This window comes from Megascapheus bottae, chromosome 15 (assembly GCF_031878675.1).
Source record: "Megascapheus bottae isolate mThoBot1 chromosome 15, mThoBot2.hap1, whole genome shotgun sequence".
NCBI classification, from domain to species: domain Eukaryota; kingdom Metazoa; phylum Chordata; class Mammalia; order Rodentia; family Geomyidae; genus Megascapheus; species Megascapheus bottae.
In genome coordinates this window covers 19,512,691-19,531,409 of record NC_143523.1, presented here as the reverse complement: position 1 = coordinate 19,531,409, position 18,719 = coordinate 19,512,691, and the positions used below count along the sequence as shown (strand labels likewise).

Sequence of the window (18,719 nt, the reverse complement as noted above, 5' to 3'; positions counted from 1 at the left end):
CTAACAATCACCAAATGCTGGGCCCAGTGCGTGGCTAAGTTAGGGGACCCCTCCACCCCACCCCCGCTGCCCCCCCACCCATGGTGATGTGGAGGCCGCACCCTGGAGGCGGCCCAGGAACCGGTTGACTTCACAAAGGGCTCCCAGCTTGCTCATCCGCGGTTCCCCCTCGGTGCCCGGGCTCCCCCCGCAGGCCCGTCAGGGAGGCCGTCCGCCTGCCAGTCCCCGCCCCCCGGCGCCTCCCGCCGGACTTCCGACTTCCGGTCGGGTGCCGGGTCGGGTGCGGCGGGACCACCGCCAACCCCTACCGCCTCCCCGCCCCCGTTACCTCGCTCCCCAGCCACCGACTCGGGCCTGGATCCACGACTTCCATAGACTGGAGCTGTAACGCGGCTGCCAATTGGCTCAGCTCTACGCAGGCGATTCCAAACGCCCTGGGGATTGGCTGAAGCTCAGGTCTCAGCAGCCAGTTGCCGGGTAGGACGAAGAGGGCGGGGGGAAAGCAGGCTCCGCCCCCAGCCCCGCCCCACCCGGGTCCCGCCTCCCTTGGTTGCTCCCACCTCTTTGCTCTGGAGTTCTCCCCAACTAGTCTCTCCTGTCACCTAGGCTGGGTGGACCAGGCTGGCCTTGTACTGTACTGGGAGGTGGAAGGTGGGAAAGAAGACTGTGAGATGAATTCTGAATTTGGGGGAATTTCATCAAGCCTTGGTTTTGCATTTTCAATTTTATATCTGAAGACAAAGCCCAAATCTTTAACGTAATAATTTAACCTTAAAACAAAAGCAAAAACGAAACCAGGGGAGTGTGATTCAAATGGTAGAACGTTGGCCTAGTAAGCTTCAGGCCCTAACTTCAATTTCCAACACTGTCATGGAGGAAGTGAAACCCAAAAGGGAAACCAAGCCCAACCCATACAAGGGGGCTGGGATGTAGCTCACTGGTAGAGCACTTGGCTAGTATAAGTAAGAGCCTGGGTGCAATACCCAACACTGGAGGAAAACAAAACAAAACAAAAAGAATTCCTAGAAAGAAAAGTGGAAAGGCTACAATATTAATTGTAAAAAAACACAGGTCTTTAAACTGAAACAAATCTTTGAACTCACGTTGTTCTTATTTTCTGATTTGTCTATAGACGGTCAAGAGCCCATCCCTCAGATCATCAATTATTGGGGCTGCCATGGGGTACTTCTAGTCAAGTTCCACCACATGATTAGTATACAGGCAGGAAGGAGAGGTTGAGCTCCTGAAATGTCTTCTTTTTTTTTTTTTTTCTTTGCCAGTCCTGGGCTTAGGCTCAAGGCCTGAGCACTGTCCTTGGACTTTTCTCAAGGCCAGAGCTCTACCATTTGAGCCCCAGCACCAGTTCCAGCTTTTTTCTATGTATGTGGTACCAAGGAATCGAACCCAAGTCTTTGTGCATACTAGGCAACACTCTACCTCTAGGCCGAACTCCCGGCCCCGTGAAATGTCTTTTTAAAGACTATGAAAGTCTGTCCTACTGTGTTCAAATCATAGTAAAAATATTAGCAAGTGCAGAATGTTTACAGACACATGGTAATACAACATGCTTCTCATCTGAGTCTGAATCAAAACTTCCCAGACCACATGATGTATACCATGTGCCAAATCACAGAATAGGACACCAAGAGCACAGATAGTTTTTGTCATTTGTGCAAGGCTGTGCAGCTATGAAATGCTGAGGGGAGGTTCAAATGTATCCTGAAGTCTTAGTAAGATTGCTGTGAACATAAGAAACCTATTATTATTCAACGAATCTTAGTAATTGAAGATTAAGTCAGCACAGGACAACATAGCCAGTTCTCCTTATGACACAGTAGCTAGGGAAAAAAAGGGGGGACTTTCATCTGTACTGAAGAAATACAGACTTTCCTTATCATTATTTCCTATGCAACCCAAGAAGTATTTATTAGCATTCAAACTGTATTAGGTATTGCAAGTAATCCTGGGATGATTTAATGTATATGGAAGAATATCCCTTGGTTGTAAATGGTATACCATTTCTATTAAGATGTTTTAATTAGCATCCATTAATTGTTCAAGAGATTTATTGTGACGTTTTCCTTTGTGAATATGATGTACCTCAATCAAAACCTCTCTCACTCTCCCTCATTCTTTCTCCTTTCTCCCCCCTTTCTTTCCCCTCTCCCCACCTCTCTGATTGATTATTGAACTTTGGGCCTGGGCACTGTCCCTGAGGTCTCTCCCTCAGGGATAGCACTCCACCATTTTGAACCACAGCACCACTTCTAGTTTTCTGGTGGTTGATTGACTTTTCCTGCTGGGGCTGGCTTTGAACGGTGATCCTCAAATCTCACTCTGCTGAGTGGCTAGGATTACAGGTGCGAGCCGCCAGTGCCCAACCTTAAAACAATTTCAATGGATTTCCTAGTTCTGTTTTCCTATATAATGCTATATATACCATTTTACCCATGAAGCTGGGTTGCCAAAGGGGATCCTTGAACCAATTGTGAATCAGATGACTGTATTCCCCTTTTTTCTGACCATATCACTATTAAGCTTAGAAATTAACAGTAACTGTTGATGCTGCTTTTCTACAATGTATTTTTACTAGATTTTACTAACATCTGACTTTTCAGTGTCAGGAATCTTAACATTTTGCCTTTGTCCATATTATATTCAATTGTGTAGACAATTTGAAATCTTTTGATTCCTCCAGTAGTAATGAGAAATGGGGGTAGGAAAACAGAAATAAGTACTTTGAAAGAAACTTTCCTTCGGCCTAGTGGGAAACTGAAATTTCCCCCTCTGGTGATTTTAGAAATTTTATTTAATGTGTCCCCCAACATGCTCATTAAAATGCAAGATTCCCTCTGATCTTCACTTGCTGGAAACAAGTCCTAAAAACAGGTATATTTGAGGATAGAGCACATACCACCCCATTTATAGCATTCTTTAAATTCAGTGAGCAAAACTAGACATAAAAAATAAAAATAAATTCAGTGAGCAACAAACAGAATATCCACAAATATAATCCTGACATAAAGTGGGTTTCTAAAATATTAACAGGAATATCAGACTGATGTGACAAAAAATGAAAATGAAAATTCCATTTCCTTTCATCAACACAAACTTACATAAATACAAAAAGAAATTGCTCTTGTAGTGGGATTGTTTTCCTTAAAAGCTTAGGCACTAATCACCCAGAACTAAGATCCCTACATTTTCAAAACAGATCCAATTATATTTCAAGGGGCTGGAAACTGATTTGGACTTGTCTCCCATGACCTTATTAGAATTTTTGTGCTTGAGCAGGTCAGTATAATAGAGGTATAAACATGAAATAATAACGCAGAAGAAAAGTTTGTAAAGAGGATTTCATAGGCAGCTCTTGGGCCTTAGAAGGGAAGTAGGGATGAGATTAAAAGGTCATCATTACAGTCTTTCTAGGGAAACTTTAGTATTCAGTGATAAGCCATAAAGCCACATTACTGAAATGTAGCCTGCAGCATTCAGTGGCTTTAAGCTTGGAACTAGTGAAATCAGTGTCTTAGGTTGAATTTTACTTAATACGCCTGGTGAAGCTGAACAGCTCTGTTTCATAGATACAAAATGAGAATGCACTGTGATATTAAAAACATGACTCTATTCACCAATGGTATTCATCAGTTTTGAGGTACACTGAGATTTTTTTTTTTTTTTTTTTTTTTTTTTGCCAGTCCTGAGCTTGAGCTCAGGGCCTGAGCACTGTTCTTTGGCTTTTCTCAAGGCTAGAGCTCTATCACTTGAGCCTCAGCACCACTTCCAGCCTTTTTCTATGTATGTGGTACCGAGGAATCGAACCTGGGTCTTCGTGCATGCTAGGTAGGCATTCTACCACTAGGCCAAACTCCTGGCCCGTACACTGAGTTTTTACTATGCTGATGATACTTGAATTATTTTATTCTGTACTTACAATGAAATAAATAAGTTGTCATTTTACAGAGGAGGAAAACAAAGGTCAGAGAGGTTACATTGTTGGCCTGAATGACAAAACCAGGTCCCAAAATTAGCCTATCCCTCGTCTTTTTTCTCCTATCTTTCCCAAATAGACTTCTGTTTGAGAACTTGACTTTCCATATTCAGAGTCACTTGTTATTTTGAGACAACATCTCACTGTCCTAACAAGTCCTCACAAATATAAAATTTTTTATTTTATGTATATATTGTTTTGTGCTGGTACTGGGGGCTTGAACTCAGGGACTCACACTTTTGGTTTGCTTTTTTTTTTTCCTCAAAGCTGATGCTCTACCACCTGAACCACATCTATACTTGTAGCTTTTTGCTACTTCATTGGAGAGAAAAGTCTTACAGACTTTTTGTCAGGACTGGCTTTGGACTGGATCCTCAAATCACTGCTTCCTGAGTAGTTAGGAGTTACAGGCATGAACCAGTGCCTGACAGTTTTTGGATTATGTAATGGTTGGGGGAAAAACATCAAAATACAAATCATAACTTGTGACATGAAAGTGATAAGAATTTCTTGAGAAGTAGAGGCTAATGTAAATGATAAACTTTGTTTACTAATGCATACATCTTTGATAGTCATAACAAAGATAGCAGTCTGCATTTGAGGGGTGCAGGGACAAGTAGGAAATCTCTGTATATTCTGCTTCATTGTTGCTATGAACCTAAAGCTATCTAACAGACTATTAAAATATGTACAAAATTCAAATTCAAAGTCCAGGCATAAAGTTTTACTCTAACACAGTGACACCTATTTCTTTGTACATGATCCATGGCTATTTTATCTTACAAAGGTGGAAATGAGTAGTTGAGACTGGAGAGTGGCTTGAAAAGCCTGAGGGATTTTCTATCTGAGCAAACTGACCTTCAGTCCATTGCATCTGGTGTCCAGAACAGCATTGGTGGAGATTGTGATTCCGAAGTCAGATTTCCAGAGTTCCTAATCCTGCTTCTTTTCCTTGTTTGATGTGAGATGAACATGCTTAACTTGCTAGCTTGATACTCTCGTCTTTTTTGTTGTTGGTGTTTTTGGGGTTTGAACTCAGGGCCTGGGCTCTGTTCCCAAGCCTCTTTTGCTCAAGGCTGGCATTCTACCACTTTGAGCCACAGTGCCACTTCTGGGTTTTGAGTCTTACAGGCACTTCTCTTCCCTGAACTGGCTTAGAACCATGGTCCTCAGACCTCAGCCTCCTGAGTAGCTAGGATTATAGGTGAGAGCCACGAGTGTCTGGCACATCTTTTAAAGCTGGGATACTAAGTGATTATTTATAGTGTCATTTACGCATAATGCATCAAATATATGTTAAGTAGTACTATTGTTATGTTGAAATTTGGCTTTCCTTTTAAGACCTTCCTTTTAGAATTTGGATATGTTTTCCCCAGCTATTTAAATGTGCTTTATTTATGTGAATTCATTTGTCTGTGCAGACGTCTTCTCTTGACTATTTGCTCTTACATGAGCTGGTTAGGCTCCTTGTTTCAATTTTACCATTCGGTTTGTTCTTCTTGGTCAGTATTAGCTCCAGGGTAGTAGTTAGTTATTGCCTTAGCTTTTAAAATGAAACATGCCAGCATAGCAGGTCAAGAACTGATTTGCTTTTTCCAGGTCAAGAACTGGTTTGCCTTTTCCAACATCTAATTTGGCTTTTCAAATTAGACATCTTTGCATTACAAGGCATCTGTGCAGTTAACCAGATGTGTTCATTATTCCACAGTTCATTTAAAGCAACCATAAATTCTATATAGTTATCTTGACTTATCTCACATTGAGTCACTATTGTATGATTTTTCAATATTCTTATAGGGTAAAAAAACCCCATAAAACATTAAGACTATTGACCAAGAATTTCTGGTCAAATGCCAAAAGGTACCCATTCATAAACCCTAGAACAAGCCTCCACTGTTTTTTGTTTTTATTTTTTTTAATTAAAAGTTTTTATTAACACTGAGTTTTTACAACATATTTCAAGTGTCATGTTCAACAAACAAGTATTCAGGAAAGGAATCGCTATATGCAATCCCTGGCACATAAACTTAAGAACATAATTAAAATTAAGCTGAGTTCTTTGTATGTCATAGATGCATAAAAATCTATATATTAATATATGTCACATCATAGAGTTATATGTCTATATATATATTTATATTTCCAAATTCACATCAATGACCCAGAGTACCTGAGTATTGAATCATAGCTCTCATCTGGATCTAATATCCACATATCAAGGAGACCATGTGCCTTTTGTTCCTTTGCTCTTGGCTTATCTTATTCAACATGATTTGATCTAGTTCCATCCATTTTCCAGCAAATGGCATTATATTATCTTGTCTGGTGGCTAACTTTCATTGTATATATGTGCCACAGTTTTTGTATCCATTCATCTGTAGTGGGGCATCTGGGTTGTTTCCATCACTTGGCTATTGTGAACAGTGCAGCAATGAACATGGCTATGCAAGTGTCCTTATCATACCCTGGGTTATGATGCTCAGGGTAGATGCCCAGGAGTGGTATGGCTGGGTCGTAGGGAAGGTCTATTTTTTGTTTTTTGAGGAACCTCCAAATTGCCTTCCATAGTGGATGTGTTAGTTTACATTTCCACCAGCAGTGCAGTAGGGTTCATCTTTCTCCACATCCCCACCAGCATTTGTTGTCTGAATTCAGAATGTTGGCCATTCTGGTTGGGGTAAGGTGATATCTTAGGGTTGTTTTTATTTGCATTTTCTCATGTTTCTTTGCCATTTTTACCTCTTCCTCTGATAAGTCTCTTTAGTTCCCCTGCCCATTTAGCAATTGGTTTGTTGGGTTTGAGGGATGGTGGATTAGTTTCTTGAGTTCCCTGTAGATATTGGATATTAAACGTTTGTCTGATGTATTGTTGGTAAATATCTTTTCCTAGGTGGTTGGCTGTCTTTCTACTTTAGTAGCAATGTCTTTGTCTGTGCAGAAACTTTTTATTTTTAGGTAGTCCCAAGAGACTAGACAAATTGGAGAGACTAGACAGATTGGAGAGATCCAATCTGTTGTGACCCTGGGACTCTGTTCAAGAAGTCTTTGTTGTGCCTATGAGTTCCAGTGTCTCTCTTACTCTGTTGTGTAGCAGTTTCAGAGTTTCAGGTCTGATATTGAGGTCTTTGATCCATTTTGATTTAATGTTTGGGCATGACGACAGGCTGGGACCAATTTTTAGTTTAATGGCTGCCCAGTTTTCCCAGCACCAGTAATTGAAGAGGCTATGTTTATTCCACTGTATATCTCTGGCTCCTTTGTGGAATATGAGTTGACTGTATGTATGTATGTATGTGGTTTCATTTCTGAATATTCTGTTCCATTGTTGATTTGGTCTATTTTTGTGCCAATACCAAGCTATTTTTGTTATTATGGCTCTATAGTAGAGTTTGAAGTCTGGTATTGTAATACCACCTACATTGCTCTTTTTGCCTAGAATTGCTTTGGCTATTCTAGATCTTTTGTTGTTCCATATGAACCTTTGAATTAAGTCCTCTATTTCAGTAAAGAATGTCTTTGGGGCCGGGAGTTTGGCCTAGTGGTTAAAGTGCCTGCCTAGCATGCACGAAGACCCGGGTTCGATTCCTCGGTACCACATACATAGAAAAAAGCTGGAAGTGGTGCTGTGGCTCAAGCGGTAGAGCTCTAGCCTTGAGAAAGTCCAAGGACAGTGCTCAGTCCCTGAGACTAAGCCCAGGACTGACAAAAAAAAAGAATGTCTTTGGGATTTTGAAGGGGATTGCATTGAAATTGTGTATCAATTTTGGCAGTATGGCCATTTTCATAATGTTGATTCTCCTTACCCATGAGCATGGGATCTTTCCATTTCCTGGCATCTTCTTTAATTTCTTCCTTTAGGCTTTTATAGTTTTCATTAAGTAATTCTTTTACATCCTTGGTTAGGTTAATTCTAAATATTTTATTCTTTTGGGGCTGTTGCAAATGGGATCATGTTTGTGTATTGTTGCCTACTGAATTTTGGAGGTTGATTTTGTATCCTGCCACTTTGCCAAAGTGGTCTATTAGTTCTAAGACTTAGAAGTGGAATTTATTGGGTTATTCAAGTGTAAGATCATGTCATCTGTGAATAGGGATAGTTTAATTTCTTCTTTCCCTATGTGTATCCCTTTGATGTCTTTCTCTTGCCTTATTGTTCTGGCTAAGGGTTCCAGAATTATATTGAAGAGAAGTGGAGAGAGTTGGCATCCCTGTCTTGTTCCTGACTTTAAGGTAAATGGTTCTAGTTTTTCTCCATTTAGTATGATACTAGCTATAGTTCTGTCATATATGGCTTCAATTATTTTAAAGAATGTACCTTCTATTTCTGTTTTCTCTAGTGCTTTCAACACGAATGGATGCTGTATTTTGTTAAATGCCTTCTCAGCATCCAGAGAAATTATCATATGATTCTTAACCTTAGCTCCTGTAATATGGTGTATTACATTAATTGACTTGCAAATGGAATAATTTTAAAAATTTGTCTCTGGATTCTATTGGCTAGTATTTTGTTGAGGAGCTTTGTGTATGTGTTTATCTGAGAGATTGGTCTGTAGTTCTCTTTCTTCGTTGGGTTCTTCCCTGGTTTGGGGATGAGTGTAATATTGGCTTCATAGAATGAGTTTGAAATGAGTCCTTCTGCTTCTGTTTCTCAGAAGAGCTTTAAGAGTATAGGTATTAGGTGTTTTAGGCATAGGTATATGTGTTTTAATAGATAATCTCAATAGGTAGCCCAGATCAGCCCTAAACACACCATGGTGACTGAGGCTGGCTTTGATCTTGTGATCCTCCTGAATTTGCCTTCTGAGTGCTGGAATTAGAGCTTCTCAATGTAGAGGAGGCCTCAATCAAAAGCTCTACACACACATCCAAAACAAGGGGATGCTTTTCAGAATTCTATTGGAGTTGGCTTACCCTTACTTGAGCCTTGCCCTCACTGAATCTGGGGCCATGCCTCCCTAAGTTCAGTTATCCTGTCCTCTCTATCCCACCAGAGTACAAAAGTTGAATCTGGGACAGGGAAGGGTGCAGGAGCACGGCTGTGCTTGGAGCAGAACTTGGTAGTGAACCACTAGGACGGTGACTCTGAGCCCTGAACACCGTGTGGACATCTGAAGACCATGTCTTGCAGTGATGCGACAAGGGCGTTGTCTAGAGGTAAGTCTTTCCAATCTGGGAATGTGGGCTGGGATGAAGGGGAACCATCAGAAAGAGGTGCTGAGCATCTGACTTTGGCCTGTAGATCCCCTGTACAAGTTATGTGCAAAATTATCCTGTCTAGGACTTGAGAAGTGGATGCTAGAATGCTGCTGGGGTCCCTGGGAGGTGAGTGAGCCCCTCTCTCCATGGGGCTAACCAGCCTCTTGGTCCCTCCCTTACAGGATCCTGTCCCCCAGGGCCAGTCCCAGAAGGTGTGATCCGAATTTACAGCATGAGGTTCTGCCCCTACTCACACAGGACTCGCCTGGTCCTCAAGGCCAAAGGTATCAGGTGAGGAGTTGAAGTGCTGGGCTGCAAAAAATGAGTTTTCCATGGCAGGGGCGTTTTCCGTTTTGTTCATGGACTGGCAGAGAGCAAATCCCCTAGGAGCTACTCAAAGACCTGTTAGATGAACGAATTGGTCCAGATGCTACCATAGCAAGCAGTGCTGTCAAGAGATGTCACCTGTGAAATGAGCACCCAAGTCCTTCCTTCCTGAAGGAATTGGAGGGCTAGCTCCTGCAGGTCTGGATTTGGAAGGTAGAACAAATTTGTTGGCATCTGGACTACAGAATACAGATAGCTGAGCAGAGACTAAGGACTGAGACTGTGTCACTCTAGGCTTCGATTCTGGTCTTAGAGAGTTCATCATTACAGGTTGTTTCAGAGTTTCAGACTCATATCGGACAACAGATGCCACAATAGAAATGTTTTAAATAAAATTATTTTAATTCTGTCTTGTTCAAATCTGCTTCACCATGCGGTTGGATACCTTTTTTAAGAGAAAAATAACAGTAACCTCATTGTGTTGACTATTTGGGGACAAAGTATCAGCTTAGGAACTGCTGAGACTATTTCTTTAGCTCCAAGGCTCTATTTGGAACAGATCACTCTATGTTGGGTGAGAAAGAGGCTGTCTGTACAATGTTTCAGATTTCCCAGTATTATGTGGGGGAATCCTATTTTTTTTTTTTTTTGGCAGTCCTGGGCTTGAGCTCAGGGCCTGAGCACTGTCCTTGGACTTTCTCAAGGCTAGAGCTCTACCACGTGAGCCTCAGCACCACTTCTGGCTTTTTTCTATGTATGTGGTACCAAGGAATCGAACCCAGGTCTTCATGCACGCTAGGCAAGCACTTTAACCACTAGGCCAAACTCCCGGCCCCAAATATTTAGACGTTTCTTTCTTTTTTTTTTTTGCCAGTCCTTGGCTTGGGCTCAGGGCTTGAGCACTGTCCTTGGACTTTCTCAAGGCTAGCACTCTACCATTTGAGCCTCAGCACCACTTCCGGCTTTTTTCTATGTATGTGGTACCGAGGAATCGACCCCGGGTCTTCGTGCATGCTAGGCAAGCACTCTACCACTAGGCCAAACTCCAGGCCGGGGGAATATCCTATTTTATCCCCAGTTGTACCACACAAAAAAAATGTCTCAAGACACTGTCACATCCTTCCATAGGGAGGCTAAAGTCACTTGAGATCCACTGCTTTTAAGACACTCACTTAGACTGAGCAAATAACCAATGTATTTGTTTTCTTTAGTCTTTTTAAATAGTGTGTATGTATGTGTGTGCCTCTAATAACTTTATAGACTAGAACCTCTAGCAATAGTAACTATTAATAAAAATTAGCAAATGGAGTGTACTTATTGCATGTTAATGTACTGCATACCTTATACATAGTAACTTATTTGATTAGCAAACCTACCAAGAGTTAAGCACAATTATTATCTCCCCCCTTACAATTAAGGACACCAAGTACAGAGACATAAAGCAATTTGGCTAAAGTGTCCAACTAGACTGCCCAGTTTGATGTCAGAATCTGTGCTCAGAACTATTAACATAGACCATTTTCTGAGGGGTGGATATGTGGCTTAAGTGGTGGAGCACTTGCCTAGCAAGATTGAGGTCTTGAGTTCAAATCTGAGTAGCTACTATGAAAAAGTAAGAAAAAACATATTTGTCATATTTTTTTAGTGACTTGTCATGCCAGATCAGTATTTTTATTGCTATTGGTATTCTTGTTTTTGAGACAGAGTCTTTCGTTGTATCTCAGGCTGGCCTTGAACTCCAGATTATCATGCCTCCCTTTCAGGAAATTATATGAACCACCACACTTGGCTTGCTTTGTATTTCCATGCTTTAGGATATCCTCAATGTTCTAATGCCATTGTGATGTGTCTGTCTGGTGCTGAAGCCCTGCTGCTTCTCAGCAGAAAATACTGGGCCTAAAGTAATGACATGAAATCATAGAAAACAAGTCATAGTAAACATCCAGAACCTCTTATTGCAAGGATGAAGGCACATGCCATAGACTCTATACAAAACTTCAACTTTAGGGAAAGATTGCAATAATTACAAGTCTTGATTATTTTATTTATATTTTGGCAGTCCTAGGGCTTGAACTCTGGGCCTGGGCACTGTCTCTGAGTTCCTTTTGCTCAAGGCTAGTATGCTACCATTTGAACCACAGTGTCACTCTGGCTTCTTCTCTAATTAAGAGTCTCATGGACTTTCCTGCCCAGGCTGGCTTGAGTAGCTAAGATTCCAGATGTGAGTCGCTATATCTTATTTTGTTGTCAGTCCTAGGGCTTAAACTCAGGGTCTGGGCACTCTCCCTGAGCTTTTGTGCTTGAGCTACACCAGTACTTCCAGATTTTGTGCTGGTTAGAGGTAAGAGTCTCATACACTTTCCTGCCTGAGCTGGCTTCTACCCATGATCCTCAGATCTTTGCCTCCAGTAGCTAGGATTACAGATGTGAGACGCTGGAGCCGGGCAGAAGTCTTTATAAATTGATTGCTTTTGTTCTGAAGATGAGTATCTGTCTGCTTATGTTCCCTCTTCATCTTTATTCTGTCTTTACTTCCTTGCTTCTTAAGACATGAAATTATCAATATTAACCTGAGAAACAAGCCCGACTGGTACTACACAAAACACCCTTTTGGCCAAGTTCCTGTGGTGGAGAATAGCAATTGTCAACTGGTCTATGAATCAGCCATTGCGTGCGAGTACCTGGATGACGCGTTCCCAGGAAGAAAGCTGTTTCCATATGATCCTTATGAACGAGCTCGCCAAAAGATGTTATTAGAGCTATTTTGTAAGGTATGTACCATTATAACAAACCATCTTCATTCAGTTTTCCTTTGTGTGTTTTTCCTAAATGTCCACCCATTCAGATGCCCCAAGAGTCTCAGCAGAATAAACTGGCAGAGGAGTAGAATATGATTACTCTGGCTAGGCTTGGAGGCCTAAAGGTTCCATGCCTAGCATGGACAGGCGGCATGGTTAATCACATGAAGTGACCATGAGACTTGAAATGGGAATGTTGCAAAGGCAGGACTTCTCAGGCTTCTGATACAAAAATATTGGAATGCAGAGGTTGTGCCTGACAGGAATGAGCTCTCTGGGGAAGTTGAAGAAAGAAAAGGGGGCAGTGATGGAGACATATTAGAAAAGGAAATGATGTGATGATATAGCTGACACATATTGAGCCTTAGGGTATGCCAAGTACTGCCCTGAATTCTTTCTAGAAGTGAACTCGCTTTCTCCCATGGCTGCCCTTTGAAGAAGGGTTGCTATTACCAGACCCAGTTTTCAGATGGAACACTGAAGCTTAGAGAGGACACAGTGTCCTGACTGTGACTGATCAGTAAGAAGCATCACAACCCCTTGATAGAACCCCTCGTTTGCCTGAAGATGCTGCAAGATATGGGTTCTTAGAAGCACCTAGACAATCTTGTGCCCACCCAGGGAGGTGGGGCTTCTGTGTGGGGGTACCGGCTTGTTAGGCTGGCATCATAAAGCTCCCCACATCTCTGGGCAGAGAGGGATCACAGAGCCCCCATAGACATCTCCACTAAGAACCTGTGTCTTTGATTAGGTCCCACATTTGACCAAGGAGTGTCTGGTGGCGTTGAGATGCGGGAGAGAATGTTCCGAGCTGAAGGGAGCCCTGAGGCAGGAATTCTGCAATCTGGAAGAGGTACCAAAAGAGGGCCCTTCTCCTGTTGGTGGGAGGCACTGAGCCACAGATGGTTTCCAACCTGTGTCCGCTCTCATACCTGCTCCCAGAGGATCATCCAGCCAGACTCAGTCATCTGACTGTGATGTATGGATGCTTGCTTCCCACTCCTGGGCTTTGGAATTATTTTTGAGCAAGGAGTGGGCTCAGGAACTGAACTGAATGTTGCTTCTCCTCAGTTATCGCATTTCCAAATTACCTTGGTGTGGCTTCTGTAACTTTTGTCCACAAGGCTGAGTTATTGGTCAGGGATTGTGTGTGACTTAACTGGTCTAAATGTCTCTTCCCAGGGATTTCTCACATAAAAAAGACAGAAATGGGAATCTCAGGGGTTTTCTTTGCTAGTTTTCTTGTGAAGTTACCAGAGACGGAGCCTTTTTCTCTATGAGTTTTGTCATCTTTGGCACATGGTTAGCATCCTTAAAATGACAAACTAGGACTAGGGGCATGGTTCAAGTGGTGGAGTGCCTGGGGGAGAGCACAAGGCCCTATATTCAAAGCCTAGTGCATGCTATTTACCACTTACCCCTTACTCTGCAATTATCTAGAAAGGGTCTTTGACTTCCTTTACCAGCCACTAAACTGGTAGTCAGTAGATTGATGAGCGATATACATTTCACAACTCTTTGAAAACAATTTAATAAAGAGTCTTGAGCCAGATGCTAGAGACTCAAGCCTATAATCCTAGCTACTCAGAAGGCTAAGGTCTTGAGGATCATGGTTTAAAGCCAGCCCTGGCAGGAAAGTCTGTGAAATTCTTATCTCTCATAAACTACTGGGAAAAGTCAGAAGTGGTGCTGTGGCTCAGGTAACAGACACTAGCCTTGCGCATGAAGAGGCTTAGGGACGGCATCCAGGCCCTGAATATAAGCCCCAGGAGCAAAAAGCTCAGTTTACCTTTTGTAGCCTTAAACTTGGGTACTTTTTTCCCCTGTAAGTGTCCTAATGGGCTTTTGACCACCAGAGGGAGCCCTGTGCGTTTTTCAGTCTGCCCACCTATGCCAATCTGAGTATCGATTTTCTTCTTTTCCTTCTGGGGGAACCAGAGAGACCCTGGAGGAAGAGAAGAAGCTTTTCAGGGTCAGGGCCAGAAACAGCATTTCTTCATCATAAAGTAATTCTTTCCCTATTGGCATTGTTCATGTCACGTGTATAGGTTCTATTTTGAAGTGACTTGGAAAACAGAACATTTTAAAATAGATTTTTCTAATATTGCAGAACATCAAATGCCTTCTTTTCTTTCTTTCTTTCTTTCTTTCTTTCTTTCTTTCTTTCTTTCTTTCTTTCTTTTTCTTTCTTTCTTATTTACTTTTTGCTGTATCTGGGATTCCAATAAATGTCAAAACTGGTTTGCTTGGAACAGGACTTTTTCAGACCACTCCTGATTTGTAAGCCCAAGAGTTACAAAGATGTGTTGAAACCTGATGGCTTGGCTTTGACTCTCCTTGTGTGACAAAGGTCAATAGCAAGCTGCCAGCATACAATCCAAAGTCAGTGATAAAGAGCTTGGATAATTAGCTTGGTTCCTGAATATAAAGGATATTTAGAACTGTGAGAATCTATAAAGACTGAATTATTTATTTCCCCATGTTCAGGGACTTTCTGTTGGGTATCTTCAGCTTTCTGGATATTAAGAGTATCTATTTTCGTTTTAGTCCATCTACCTGAGTTGATTTTCACCATCTGAGAAAGAAAATTTTCACTTTAGTGTGAAAAGTTGATGATATTGACTAGTCAACAAGTGTGATGTTTGAAGGGGAAAGAAGATGCTTACAGGGGAAAAAAGATGCGATAGAATAAACAATCCTAGGATCTAGGGAAATCTTCTGAACAGTACTTACCACTCTGTTTTGCTCTAGCTTTGAATTAGTTTAAAAGAAAAAAAAAACAAGAGGCAGGCCTGGTAGCTCACACCTATAATCCTAGCTGTGCAGGAGGCTAAGATCTGAGGATCAAAGTTCAAGGCCAGCCCAGGCACAAAAGGACCTGAGACTCTTATCTCCAATTAACCTCTAGAAAATAGGAAATGGGGCTTGGCTCAGGAATAGCGGGGTAGCCTTGAGCTGAAGAGCTCAGGGACAACACCCAGGCTGAGTTCAAGTCCCATGACCCACAAAAAAATAAATAAATAAACTGGGTGCTGGTAGCTCCTACCTGGAATCCTAGCTATTTAGGAGGCTGAGACCTGAGCATGGTGATTCAAAGCTAGCATAGGAGGGGCTGGGCTACCTCTAAGTCGGTGTCCTTCCAAACTCACGTCAATGAGCCACATGGTCATTCCAGTGTTGACAGGAAGAAGGGAGGACAGGACATAACCAGGGGTGTGACCCTGAAGGATGTAGAGAAGAATTCAAGAAGACAGAAGAGGTAGTCTCTTAAAAATAGGCAGAAGAGGGCCAGGAGTTTGGCCTAGTGGTACAGTGCTTGCCTAGCACTCTAGTACCACATACACAGAAAAAAGCTGGAAGTGGTGCTGAGGCTCAAGTGGTAGAGCTCTAGCCTTGAGAAAGTCCAAGGACAGTGCTCAGGCCCTGAGCTCAAGTCCAAGAATGGAAAATAAAATAAAATAAAATAAAAGTTAGAAAATACTTTAAAAAAAAAAAAAGAAAAGAAAAAGCTGGAAGTGGAGCTGTGGCTCCACTTTTTTGCCAAGAATGGCAAAAAAAAAAAAAAAAATAGGCAGGAGAATGGAATGTCTTCATTCTCTCCATTTTGGAATGAGTCTTATATGTGTCTTTAGCATCTATAAATATATCCACAGATGTGTAAATTAATTTTCTGTTGTTCTGTTTACCTTTCTAGATTCTTGACTATCAGAATACCACCTTCTTTGGTGGAGACCGTATAACCATGATTGATTATCTCTTTTGGCCCTGGTTTGAGCGGCTGGATGTCTACGGGATTGCTGAGTAAGACATTTGACTATGTGGTTATTAATTAGTTTGACTGACAGCGATTGAAGTGGTCTCTGTGCCATGAAACCCTACATGCCCCACAATATATGGGAGACAAAGTCAGGCTTTAAGCCATCTGTTTATGCTTCTTTGTTCAAAATACCTCTGTCAAGCTGGGTCCTGGTGGCTCACACCCATAATCCCAGTTACTTAGGAGACTGAGATCAAGGATCATAGTTTGAAGCCAGCCTAAGCAGGAAAGTCCGTGAGACTCTTATCACTAATTAACTACGAAAAAGCTGGAAGTGGGGCCGGGAGTTTGGCCTAGTGGTAGAGTGCTTGCCTAGCATGCACGAAGACCTGGGTTCAATTCCTCGTGTACCCCACATAGCAAAATGCTGGAAGTGGTGCTGAGGCTCAAGTGGTAGAGTGCTAGCCTTGAGAAAGTCCAAGGACAGTGCTCAAACCCTGAGCTCAAGCCCAGGACTGGAAAATAAAATAAAATAAAATAAAAGTTAGAAAATACTTTAAAAAAAAAAAGAAAAGAAAAAGCTGGAAGTGGAGCTGTGGCTCAAGTGGTAGAATGCCAATCTTAAGCAAAAAAGCTCTAGGACAGCTCCTAGGCCCTGAGTTCAGGCCCCAGGACCAGGATAAGAAGTATCTCCCTGTAATCTCCTCCTACTATTCTAGACTGTGTTTCTGCAGATAAGACCCTGTGCACAAAAGCCTCCTGTGGTGTTTCAGAGCATGGTCCCTGAATCCTATGACCCCATCCCATCAACACACCAGCAGGGTCACCTGCAGCCCCCTCCATGGCCCCACATGGGGTTTCGCTGTTCCACCCACAAACACCTGAGTGTCATCTCACTTCCCTGTAGCATCTTCTCCTGATAGGAAGGAATGCCCTTTAAAGAAAAAATAAATAAGATTTTGTCAGGCACTGTAACCCTAGCTACACAGGAGGCTGAGATCCGAGGATCTCAGCTAGCCTGGGTAGGCTGGCTGAGAGTCAGTAAGAGACTATCTCCAGAAAACCAGAAGTGGACTGTGGCTCAAAGTGGTAAAGCTCTAGCCTTGAGCAAAAGCGCTCAGGGACCGCACCCAGGCCCTGAGTTCAAGTCCCACAACTGATCAAAAGAAAGATTTTAAAATTAATAACCTTTAATGTGTAAGATGGCAGCTACCCTTCATGGTAGGGCAGGGACATTTATAGTAGGACATAGCAGTGCTCAGGGGACTCTCTGGACGTGCTGTGGCTATTCTAATCCCTACTGACCCAGTGGCAAAGGCTGCGCAATCCCAGTGTTTAGAAATTGGTTCTGCAGATCAGATGCCACTCACTAGGATATTTAACTCACAGACTTAAGCTACAAAAACACTACTTCCTGATGTAGATGCTGAATTCTAGATGAGGAAGCCCCACGATTTGCCCTGGACTCCTACCCACCTGCCAGCAGTCACCCTGAAGGCCTCACATCTGAAGTCCCTGATCCAGCTCAATTATTCCAAACCTCCCTGTTGCTTTACACACACACACACACACACACACACACACACACACACACACACACACACACTTTGGAAACTACTTGTCTTTATCTTTCTCAGATCCCCGGAAGCAAATGACCCAATACAGTTTGCTTTCTGCCAGGAAACAAGGAAGTGCAGATTATCTGATGGCCAGAGCTTCAGTTCACCACGTATTTAAAGCTAGAAATGTTTACAACTTACACACACACACACACACACACACACACACACACACACACACACACACACACACACACACAGCTGTTCCCCAACTAAGAGATTTCCTCCAGTAAACGGTCATGTTCACTTGGTAATAAAGATCACTGTAATTCTCCCAGATAAACCCATTGTGAGTTTCCTGCAGATCTAAAAGGCAGCCAATGCTCCCTTTCCCTATACCTTCTCCCACGATATGCTGACGTCTCTTTCTTGTCTTACAGCTGTGTGAATCACACTCCGTCCCTGCGGGTCTGGATAGCCGCCATGAAGCAGGATCCCACAGTTTGCGCTCTCCTTATGGACAAGACCATTTTCCTGGGCTTCTTGAATCTCTATTTCCAAAACAACCCTAATGCCTTTGATTTTGGGCTAATTTGAGCTTCATGATCCTCTCTCCCTCCCCACTCCAATTGCATCCAAAATTTTCAGCTTGTCATGATTCTGCATCAAGTTATTTGAGGGGTCAGTCTGTCTCTCCTCCTTTTCTTTGAGGTTCTAAATAAAAATGGAAACAGAAAATATATTGGTAACCCCTTGTCCGACTCTTCTACCCCAGAGCTTCTAGAAAGTGCCCAATGCCAAAGTCCAAAAGCATTTTTGAGAGCTCTGGCTTCCTTGGCCTCTGGCCAGGTTTGGTCCTCAGATTATTTGTGATGGTGGTGGTGGTGGGGTTTGAGGTCTACCTACAACAAATGTTTGTCACTCTAGACTGACACCCTCCAAAGCAGTCCTTGGTAAGAGGAAAGCTTGAAAGAGGGAGAAGGAAGAAGAAAGACTCCAAGCCCAAATGCCTTCCTTTTGGCAAAGGAGCACTGCTGGACACATGGTCAGGCATGAGTGTCATTGCGTGCAAGCCTTGGCCATGCGCCTGA

At 42.5% G+C, this 18,719-nt stretch overlaps 1 protein-coding gene across 2 annotated transcripts; it reads left to right on the top strand.

Annotated features, from left to right (window-relative positions):
* The first annotated feature begins 150 nt into the window (after nt 1–150).
* LOC150053860 (glutathione S-transferase omega-2) lies at nt 151–18,368 on the top strand. 2 transcript variants are annotated; one of them, XM_090345938.1, is made up of 8 exons: nt 151–477; nt 8,156–8,221; nt 8,983–9,145; nt 9,370–9,478; nt 12,063–12,285; nt 13,064–13,165; nt 16,007–16,113; nt 18,069–18,368. In XM_090345938.1, exons 3-8 carry the CDS (start codon nt 9,109–9,111, stop codon nt 18,223–18,225), a joined length of 735 nt encoding a protein of 244 aa, XP_090202064.1. In that variant the 5' UTR covers nt 151–477; nt 8,156–8,221; nt 8,983–9,108; the 3' UTR covers nt 18,226–18,368. The 2 variants fall into 2 exon arrangements, with proteins under 2 accessions (XP_090202064.1, XP_090202063.1); XM_090345937.1 differs by lacking the exon at nt 8,156–8,221.
* Nucleotides 18,369–18,719: the final 351 nt, after the last annotated feature.

Coding starts and splice junctions, on each gene's coding strand:
- LOC150053860 (XM_090345937.1), top strand. CDS start 9,109: ATGTCTTGCAGTGATGCGACAAGGGCGTTGTCTAGAG. Junction 9,146..9,369: donor GACAAGGGCGTTGTCTAGAG/GTAAGTCTTTCC, acceptor CCTCCCTTACAG/GATCCTGTCCCCCAGGGCCA. Junction 16,114..18,068: donor GATGTCTACGGGATTGCTGA/GTAAGACATTTG, acceptor CTTGTCTTACAG/CTGTGTGAATCACACTCCGT.